Source organism: Neodiprion pinetum, chromosome 4 (assembly GCF_021155775.2).
Source record: "Neodiprion pinetum isolate iyNeoPine1 chromosome 4, iyNeoPine1.2, whole genome shotgun sequence".
Classification (NCBI taxonomy): domain Eukaryota; kingdom Metazoa; phylum Arthropoda; class Insecta; order Hymenoptera; family Diprionidae; genus Neodiprion; species Neodiprion pinetum.
The window spans coordinates 37,914,261-37,925,527 of record NC_060235.2 but is presented as its reverse complement, the minus strand read 5'-3'; the positions used below and the strand labels follow the sequence as shown (position 1 = coordinate 37,925,527).

Here is an 11,267-nt window from a genome sequence, read left to right as displayed (position 1 = left end):
CTATGTAACATTTTAGAAACTGATGACGCATCAAAGAAGAGGTGCTTCTTATTTTATATTCAAGTTTTACAATTCATGATAGTAAAGTGTAATACGTCTATTTTACTTAAAATTGAGTGGTAGATTTGCTTACTCCATGTTAACAGCGGGTGGACGATATTTATAAGTGTCCTTTGGCACGTAGCTCACGGACTTGGCTATAAGATCGATATATTCTTGCGGAGCATTCATCGATGTATTTGCTTCATGTTTTGCATAAAATTTTCCTGTAATTGACCTATTCTTGGGTGTGGCATAAAAAGTTTCAACCAATTTGGTTTCTCGGTTCTCCTTAGCATACCTCTCCACATAAAATCTTAGTTTGATTGGATCCATGATTAACTACACAATTTACTCCAACACAGACTGTATTTAGTACAGTAGAATTTGATACTGAAAATGTTTACTGCCAATGTAATACATTCAATAAATGCATAACGAAATCTGCAGTTGACATGCTTGAAAATAGTTGCAGATCTGTGTAACATGAATGCTACAAAAGTATGTCTTATTGTTTACCAAATTCAATTATAAACTGGTACAAGATCGCTGGGTGAGAATACGAAAGACTAATTCATTTTAACTCTGCACTTTATTTTAAAATATGTATATCGATAGAAAACACGTACATAACATGCAGAAGACTATGAACCAGTCGGAGAGCGGTTGCAAGTATGCTAATAATAGCTTGACCGACTCTCTTCATCTGCAATTACTGGCTCGAATGATTGTTGTAAAAATATTCAGCGTAATAACTACGCGCTGATAATACAGATTTGCTTAGGCTCTGCAGTATTGACTGTTTGAATTGACATCTATGGTCTCCGACAACTGCTGTCGTTATACCAACAGTCTAATGTTACAATTGGATCAAGCTACAGATTTTTGTTCGATGATTTATTTGACACATAGAAGTCCCTTGGTAATTATTAGGGAGTCGATTCTTTGATAAATCTTACCATAGGCATCAATTAGAGAGTATATTTACCAAGAGACTCTGAGAGATTCGAATCATTATTTACTAAGGGCGAACAAATAGAAAAAATTAGCTAAAAACATCTATGTTATAAAAAAAATTGCAGTATATCTTGACGCAAGTTGGAAACTAAATCCATTATACTGCAATTATTATAATGCTGGTATTTATGCTGCTATCACAATGAAACGTTTCGAATCACAAGAAAAACTCCTGTTTTTGCAATAGCTGCCAAATTTTTAATTTATATTCCTATAAACATTGGAGCCAAAACGAATTAATTTATCAATCGTAGAATTAATTATAACATTTTTCTTCATGTATGCAATACAATTATATACGAATCGTTAAGGGCTCATAATTTTTTGTTTAATAAACTTTCATTGAAAACGTTAACATTACTTTAATTATCAAGATCACAAGCATAAATAATTTAAATAAATATTGACTTGTATACATTTGACAGGAAATATAAAAAGGAAAGAATAAACTAAAACTAGAAACTCAAAACTTGATAATTTATCAAGGGATACTAACAATCAGGCAAACTTGGCAAGTATATTATACTGAAAAAATCTGTCAAACGTAGATTTATCCAAACACATTCAGATAGTCCCTTGAACTACGATACCTGATTAAAATAGTGCTAAAAATTGACCATCTAAATATGTGTGAAAGTCTACATTTGATTGGTAGATCAATGCTACGTTTACTTCATTGCGTATAATATTTCTATTACAACATTAATGTCGACATTACGTAGATAGGCAGCGATCATGTAACGCAAATTTTCGTTGTAAATTTTACGTATTTTTGATATAAAAAGGCTACAGTTTTCTCATTACCTAGTGTTCTACCCACTTTCATCACTGTGCATCTATTTCGTTTCTCTTCGCTTATTGAATAATATTGTTGTCTGACTCAAACGAAGATCTAATCAGTAACGAAATATTATTAGTCTGCTGGCAAGTTGTTTTGAAAAATATTAGTGTAACTTAAAAATGCTCGAATACTTGTTTGGCGTTTGATTATCCCTATAAGATTTAGGAATCAATACGGATAAGGAAAATTTTATTCTCGGTTAGTGGAAGTACTCGGCTGAGGTTCAGACATTGTTGACGACAGATCCTTAGATTCGTTGACGCTCTGGCTCTTGTCGCTGCGAACAAAATTAAATGTTGACATTCAAGCGTTAGGTCCAACGGTGAAAATCAACCATACCTTATTTGGTCCCCGAGCCTCCCATTATTTGTTTCAGTCAGATTCAGTTCTGCCATCTTATCATCGGTCCCAGTAATCTTCCATTTTTCAGCCTTGAATTGTGGTGATTCTAAATTTCCGTTGTGGTATCCGTTCTCACGAGTGCTCAGTGAATCTGCAGACGTTGGAGTCTTCCTCGATGTTAAGTAATTCGAATTATTCGGAGCTAATAATTCTTCGTAATACTCAGCAGTCTTCGGTTCCGAACTCGACACAGTTGAACCGTATTTTCTTGGCAATGTGTTGAAATTTCTGTTAGAATATGATTCTAATGAATTATCATTCAATAAGGAACTAGACAATGGACTTCTGTATGATGTTGCTTCATTATTATCCGTGCCATAGTCGGTACTATAACATTTCCTCCGTATGCTTGACGAATCGGACAGAGTTGGAGATCGTGTATATTTTCGCAGTGGATCGTAAGATGAACTCAAACTGCTTCCATATTGTTCTTTCGGTGATCTTAAATCATTGGTGTATACTGATGCCGTACCCACATCAGAATATCTGTCTCTGTCAATTGGCGATCTTCTAAATGGCTGAATTTCGTTGTTATATATGTTGTAAGATTTCTCCTGGTATCTCTTCGTCGGTGATACGTAGCTATTCAGTTTATCATGATCATTCTCCCGCGGTCTGTTAAAGCTGAACTTTCTTGGGAGTGTTGTGCTGACAGGAAGAGACACTCCAGGCGGAGGAGCGTTCAGTGATGTTTTTCTTTTCCTGTCATTGAATCTCGAGTAGAAACTTCTTCGTCTTATTCTATCCCCTACTGATTCGGTTTGATCTGCTCGAAAAGATGGGGAACGTGCGGGTGAAGTTGGCGATTGTAATTCGCTCCGGCTCTGGTTCATATCTGCCGAGCATATAGACCAGGAATCAAAACTCTCTGTATCATCTGTAGGGGAAAACATCTCTTCGGGATGCTCGATTGGACTTTCCTTTGGTGGAGGAATAGGATTTGGGTTCAGTACAGGTAAGTCTAACTCAAAGTTTTTCTTTGATATTCCTATTTCCTGTGAACATCCATTTGTATTCTTTGCATTGCTAATTTCGTTCTCTTGATGACACGTAACCCTGGTTGAATTGAGTACTGTGTCAGGAAGTGGTTGCAACACTTCGTCAGTAGTAAAGTTAATGTCATTGGTTTTGTTTTGATCGTGAGATAGTTTTGGGCAATTGAATGATTTGCTGATGTCATGCGAAGATTGAGAAGTGCTATTTTCACGGCTTTCAATGTTACTCTCGTCAGCGTCACTTTGAAGCTTTTCCATGTCCTTTGCGCATAATGGTTTATCGATGACGATCTTGTTTCCTGTTATGTTTGCGTGATGAGTTATTTTTGACAGGTTTTGTATCAACTTCTTCGCATCTTCCGGCGAGGTAGATTGTGCTTTGCCATGAGATAACTTTGGTAAATGCGTTTCTACACTTGGACTAGTTTTTGGCAATTCCGTTTGCACCGAGTCTTTCTTCAAAATTTGTGGACTCCTGAATGTGTGTTGTGGAATTTTTGATAAGTCTAGCTTCAAACTATTTCTATTGGACCGTGAATCTGTAGATTTAGCTTGTGAAACATCCTGAATGTTGTTGGATTGATTTTTTTCCATAACTTTTATGCTGTTTAACAACGAATTATTCGTTTTTGACTCCACACCATTTGTTGAATTTTCATTTAACTTGTTAGACATTTCTGGTGTATTATTTTCTGTAAATGCTTCATTATTTTTATCATTATTACTTGCGGGAGCTTTAGATTCTTTCAATGGATCAGGTTTGCTGGTATTGTTTTCCAACTTACATTTAGGGTCATCTTTTCGTGAATTATCAATACCATTTGATATTTGTGTATCAGAGTTCACTTCACCGGATGACAAGGTGCTTTTCTTGCTCAATAATTTACGAGGCTTTTCCTTAGCTTCAGACTTGCTTTCCGAGCTGTCTGGTGATTTTTTCACAACTTTCTTGATAACTTTAACAATCCTTTTTTTCTTAGTTCCATCGACGGATCCGGATTCTTTTCCACCGGATTCTTTAGCTTTGACAGTTTTTTTTGCTTTTTTCTCGCCGTCATCAACTTTTTCAATACCTTTTACAGAATCATTTTTCACTAAGGAGGATGTTGTACCAATCTTTCGAACTTTGTCATTTCTTCTTCCTTCAAGTTCAAGATTATCCATTGTTTTGTCCGACGAAATAGCTTTCGACTGTTCGACAGGAAATATTTCACCTGCAGCCTGATTTATATCACCAACTCTTTCAAGTTGCTCAGATCGATTGTCTGCAAGTTTTTCTGGAGACTTGGTCTTCAAAGTTTTTGCTTTATCTGTAGAATCATTTGTCTTATCAACACTTTTTTCAGGATTGGACTTTTTAAGCTCTTTGTTTATTTTCTCTGGGGAAAAACTTTTAACACTTCTAGATGGTCTGTCGGATTTATGGGTGTCTCTGGGTGATTCCTTCGGAGGAGAAGTCTTATTATTTGGTTTCATTTTAGATATAGATTTTGTTTCTTCTGATTTCTTCTTGGACGATATCAAATCGGATTTACCAACTTTTGTAGGTATTTTACTCGAAGCAGTAAGATCTGCATCAGTCGTTGAGTCAGAATGAGAACCCTTGTAGGGATTTTTTCTCAACTTGCTGAATATCATGCTTTGTGGTCGCTGCCCGTTGGAGGTTGGTTTTGTATCAGTATTCTTGAATAGTCCCAGTACAGAGCTTACTTTACCCTTCGACGGGTTTAGGTTTGCACTATAAAGTGGTAAATCTTCTACGCTAACTGCTCGTTTGATTAAACTGGACTCCGTGCACGGGCATTCCTTCGGCGGCGCAGAACTCTCGCGCAAAGATCGAATTTTTTGTTCAATTAAATTACCGTTATTGACCACTGATTTTGAAGCATCTTCGCTTGATCTAAACTTTTCAAGCTTTTTCTCCAAGGAATGTAAGAAACTGTGCTTCGTGGACTGTTTCTCGAACCTTGGCCTTGTGTCTTCTGAGATAGAGCTAATATCTCTATCTGATCTATCATCCTTAGATGAAATCTCTGACTGTTCTTTGGTGATAGAGTTTGCTTCGTTTTTCAGTTCTTTGGGAGGTTTTGCTTCTGAAGATTTGTCCGCTTTCGATTCCTTACTCTCGCTCTTCTTCTTAATAAATCTTGACTTTCTGCGCTCATTTTCTGCAGCTTTTTGTGCTTCCTTTTCTTTGACATATTGACTTTCTTCGCGAGGTGTATCAAAGAAATCAGGTCGCAAAAATCTCGATATTCTACGCTGTCCACCAGCTTTTTGATGCTTTCCTCTAGTATCGTTATCTTTATTCCTGTCAGGTTTGAAGAATTTACTTAGTATCGATCTTTCTGGAGTTGGAGCTCTGGCTCCTAACGCATCTTGTGATCCAGTGAAAGAGCTGCGACGGGTTTTATTTTCAGTTGGGTCTCTAGTCAATGATCCGGATCTCAATCGTAGGCTTGGAATATAACTACGTCGCTTGTCTGCACTATTGGTTTCTGAAATAGATCCAAGACTTTCTTTGTTACACTTGTCCATATCTCTGTAACTCGAGTTAAGATTTATATCAAGACTTGATGGGCCTAAATTTTTCAGCTTTGATTCCTTTATAAGATTTTCTGCAGCCAGGAGTCTGTTTTCGAAATCTTTTGATGCATCAGATTTGTACGAGTAATTGAAATCCATCAAGTTGGATGTTGATGCATTGGGAGATGTTTCACTTGATTTTGCTGACATGCTAGATGCAGTATCTACGAAATTATTAATGGAACTAGACACAGACATAGAATTGCCCTCCAAAGTTTGACCAATTTCATAACCATCGACAACACTATCCACTTTGATATTAGGAGTCTTACATGACTCATCCAAGGTTTCCTCTTGAATTTTATCATTTTTAAAATTTTGAAAATTTTCTCTGCGTATTGCGCCATTGTTGGGTTTCCCTGAATCTCTGTATTTCCTACCAAGCGTCATGACGTGTCTAGGTAACGGTGGTAGTGATTTATCATCATCCTCAAATAGGCTGACGCTTCTTCTAGGTGATCGGTAATCTAGCTTGTCAGCCAGGTCCCGCGATACCAATAAACTGTTCGATCTCTTGATGTTTCTTTCAGCTGATTTTCCTCTGTATTCTGTTTGATCCGACGTTGTAGAGCTGGGATTTTGACTTTCTATATCGGAGCCTTCGAGTGAATTCATCATTTTTTGAGTAGGCGATTGATAGTTTTTCTCGCGAGGTATCGATGGAGATCTGGGTAACGATTGCCTTGTTTGTTCAATGAAATGTCTACTCAACCTGCGTGCTAAGCTCGGCGTGAAGTTTTGCTCTAATGTTTCTTGCGCCTGCTTCCGAATTTGCGATACCTCGGCATCGGTGTTTTCGTGCTGATTTTTATCTGAAAAATTCATATAAAAATGTTGCTAATGGCATGCAGCTCATATATCACCACCTGTAATGGATATTTATAAGGATATACAGAAAAGCAAATTATGTTTTGAGTATGTACACTCGTTTATTTGTACGTACATAAACTCTCCTATAAAATCTCTCGAAAAAATTAATAAATAACTTCATATATGTCTTGGAAATTTTCTCACATCGTTATCTACGCTTTAAATACTATTACATAATGACAACTTAAATGATGTATACGTTTCAAACATCTAAATGTAACACTAAGAATTACTTCATTTTATGATTGCGTAGAAAATGGAAGATTTCTGTTACTGGAAAACTACTGTGGAAAATGTACTCAACTGCTTGAATCAAAGATGTATGTATATTGATATAAAGAAATGAAAATGTCCCATACATCCGAACGTGGAAACGTCACATGAAATTAACATAGATGCTCATTCCGAATTACGGTAGTATTGTGTATTACACCTATAACGGCATTACAATGTGATAAACTACTAGAACGATGAATCTCAATATCAGGTAAAAGAAATTTTACATGAGCGTAGCATAATTTACTTCTTCATACATAAATAGGTTGTTTAGTACACTATAAATAGCATTAATAAACCATGCTGAGAGCGAATTGTGAAACGATAAAACATTGTTATTTAAACTCTAAAAACACAACAAGTATTAGCCAGTTCAGATTGAGAAGTCAGGAACAGTTAGTCCTTTCTTGTATTACACAATTACGTAACTATCATTATAAATTTCCTATAACAAGATTACTTCAAAGACTGCAGATGCAATATTCAATTTATATACACATGGTGTATGATGTTTAGGCCTCGTACATGATTTATCCTGAAAATCACTTTTCGGACATCTAGCTAGCGATGATTTATAGCGGTTTCAATGAAAGAAAATAATGAAAAATACAGAACGTTTAACGAGTCTTAGGAGACAAATCGATATAAAAATGGACCATTTGCATTTATAATCGTTTCGATAATATTTCGTACACAGTCAAGCTTGTTTTGTCATGAATAATATTTTCCAGGATAAATCAAATCATGAACAAATATATCTTTTATTTTCAACAAGGGTTTACGAACAAAACAGATTTTCAGCTCAAAGGTTCACAGCAGTTAGCATTGTGTAATATTTCTTGGTATTTATTTCTCGAACAAATGTTTAAAGTAGATGGCAGAAATTTTCGATTCGTCGCCTTTATGTCTTGTTCGTGTACAATTTTTCTATCCGATGCAGCATGAACTTGATACATTATCACTAATATCGAAGAGAACAGTTGTTTGAGAAAACAAGGGTAAGTGTATGTGGTACATTGGCAAGGTTCTGGTTTTATGTGGTCAAATGGACAGATTTACTAGATTAGGTATAGTATAGTACCTAACTTGTTTTTCTACTGGGGATTAGCGTCGGCCCGCCTACGCAGAGTCACTCGCACGGTCGCTGCAACAACCGTCATAAAAGACCGTCAATGAATTATACCACAGAAAGCTGATGCTGACAATTGTAGAGTATATTTTCGGTAGTGGCTCAGTTGTGTTTTTCTGTATGTTAGTCTACTTACTTGCTACTAAAAAAATTATACAAACAAACAAGGCCTTCGATATTTTTTTTTCCTTTAAGAAATTATCATCTGATAGCAATCTCTAATTACAATAACGACTTTATCTGCAATAGATTATAGAGCTACTTTTATTTTTTAATTGAACTGAATTTACTTGCACACGTACTTTATTTAGAAACATTGTGGTGAATATTATTTTTGATAGAGTCTACTTAGAATTTGGATGCACATAGATTTACATATGTGAGCGCAGATATCTTGTTTTACGGTTTTGTATCATTCGTTAATTAACAAGTTTAACAGTAATTGTGGTCATTTTCAATTGGCTATAATGAAGGGACCGAGAAGGCATTGTTATAGAATATCTACGAAAAATGATTAAGCAATAGGAGTTGCATCATTCAAAAGCAAGCACAATATGAACTGTGGCGTACCAAAAATATAGTCTGTCAAATATCAGCCAGCAGAAAATAAATAATTAGATTTAATAACTGTTTGAAGAGTCGACGATAGACTTTGAATATTTCGTTGAATTTTTCACTAGTAGGACGTTTAGGAATAGTGGAAGAGAGTTCTTGTTCTTCTGTATATATGGGTGTGTGCATCCATGCTTCAAACAATAGTAAATTCAGTGAGATAGGAAATATGTCAACTACTTCAAATGTTACTGGTTCATCAAAATCAACAATGTACATGACAGAAACAATACAATAATTGTTACGAGGTTTTATATTCAGAGAGGGCTGGGATTTCAATTACGATTGTTTATAACTTACTGATTTTCACGGCAGAAGTAATGATACCGAAAAAAATTGTTTTAGTGAACAGTGTGCTAATATAGCAAAGAATTAATGTCAAGAACGAACCTCAGGTAAATGTATAATCTTGTTTGTTTGCACATGTATTAGCCTGCACTGTTCGCTCTTAGCATCCACTGATTCGTCAATTTATTACAAACAGTAATTGTGACCCGACAATTTTATTTTCGATTTTTCAACTCCGCACAGAATTCATAACGTTGATTCCATAGCTTAGAATTTTGCCAATGTTGAAATAGGGACTAATAAAAATTTATTAAATCATTGGCTTTTACAACTAAATGTGCGAAGTTACAACAGAAATAGTTGAGAAAGTATATGTCAAAAAACTTGTTCAATGCCTTTTTTCAGGTAAATAGTAATCAATATCAGTAATTGCCGAATTTATTTCCTATCTCATTGGATAAAGTATGATCACATGTTATGTACTATACTGAGTTTCTGGTGTCTACAGAACTAAATAATCTCTTGGTTAGACGAAATATACTGATGGATAGTTAAAATATTGTTCAGAATTTTGGATACAATGACAAACGAGAAACTGAGCATGCCTGAAGTATCAAAATGATAATATCATTCATCAGTGTTGACAGTGAGACTACATGGGGAAAAATAAAGTAGAATGATTATAAGATAGTCAAATTCTATGCTATGGATACATAACAAATTTAAAAGTGATTCCATACGATTAACATGTAATACAAAACAGAGATTTTGGTAATACCTTGACTACCCACCTGTTCAGGATATATTCCTCTATTTAAACTAGTGTTAGTACCAAAAACTAAAAATCGCAAAAAACATGGCAAGGCGAAAATTAGGAAAAAAAAGAATATTTATATGTATACATGTATATAATTATATATACCTAAGAAATATACAGCAAAAATAAAATTATTCGAAGGAAAAAACAGAGAAGTAATAGGTAAATGAATATAAAAAAAATATACATATGCTTTGTCTATCAACGACTCGACGACAGCTAGGTACTAGGAGATGCATGGCAAACTTCCCGTTAAATTTTTTCACTCTGGTAGTTCTATGTATAATATAAGTGATAAAATTCAACAGGATGCTTTTATGACTTAACAGTAACTAAATACCCACCTTCACAACTGTATAAATTGTAATAATTGTAATGATCAAATCTTTATTAAAATGTACTAAAACCAAAAGTAATTTTAGCTTCTGTTAAATCACTTTAAAATTCTATATAATCGTCAAACACGCAATTATACAATGTAATACGTATTCTGTTCATAGTTCATCGTGGAATAGACACTGCACTGCATTTTTGTATGCTATTGTTCCTCAAAATGCAAAAATTACCAGTTAATTACTGCACTCCAAGTATAATAGATAAAAATATACAGAGTTTGAAAAGGTAATGTATATTCCACGGTGAGCTGTACACACATTCTATTGCACGCTTTTACCTCGTGGAAGTGTGTTGCTACCCATTTCAAAGATGCTCTCTCGTGAGGGTGTATTACGTGGGCCAGGACTGTTCGGAGTTCCCGGGTTTGAAGGCTCCTTTCTGCCAAATCTATCCGTGTCACGACTCAACGAACGTCTGAACTGCGACTCTGACAACCGCCTGTATCGCAGGACAAAGTTCAATCAACATTGACGCGGAAAAGTTATCCCGGAATAAAAATATTTTACCACAATGTGTGATGAATGAGAATTGAAAAACAGTGAAAAATACTGGTGTTAAAAACAATATGAAATTCGTTCATTTAAACGTGAATATGAGTGATGGTTAGTGTTTCGAACTATTAGGTAATACGTATACTATTAGCAGTTTTTTGATAATGGGCAAGTGGAGGAAACAAAATTCAGGGAATTTTAATTTGGATATAGTACGTAAGGGAGAGACGCGAATATTTTCGATATCGATAAATTGGAAGTGTGATGCATAACAGGCAAAGAAAAGATATTACGGGAGGGTTAAGAATCAGCCGTGATCATGTATGAGAAAAAACAAACTGTGCAATCTATAATCAAGAAGTAACTATTCACCAAATCCCTAAGAATTTCTCTGACTGGACTCACGTTATTACAGTCCTTGTCTCGGTATAGCTTTGGTAGCTTGCACAAATAAGCACTTTTGTTAAATGCGATTTTTAACTCCATCAATATTTACCAAGAAATGTTT

The 11,267-nt window shown here is 35.1% G+C and overlaps 1 protein-coding gene across 2 annotated transcripts in view; it reads right to left on the bottom strand.

Annotated features, from left to right (window-relative positions):
• Window positions 1–612: 612 nt before the first annotated feature.
• The window catches only part of Nuak1 (Nuak family kinase 1), a 29,015-nt gene continuing 18,360 nt past the window's right edge, over window positions 613–11,267 (bottom strand). The window contains exons 11-14 of one of the 2 annotated variants that reach the window (XM_046623920.2): window positions 11,165–11,200; window positions 10,546–10,706; window positions 2,237–6,692; window positions 613–2,174 (exon numbers count right to left, since the gene is read on the bottom strand). In XM_046623920.2, coding sequence (XP_046479876.1) covers window positions 2,087–2,174; window positions 2,237–6,692; window positions 10,546–10,706; window positions 11,165–11,200 — 4,741 coding nt within the window. In that variant the 3' untranslated portion in view covers window positions 613–2,086. The remainder of the gene's footprint in view (window positions 2,175–2,236; window positions 6,693–10,545; window positions 10,707–11,164; window positions 11,201–11,267) is intronic. The other variant, XM_046623924.2, reaches the window with a different exon arrangement.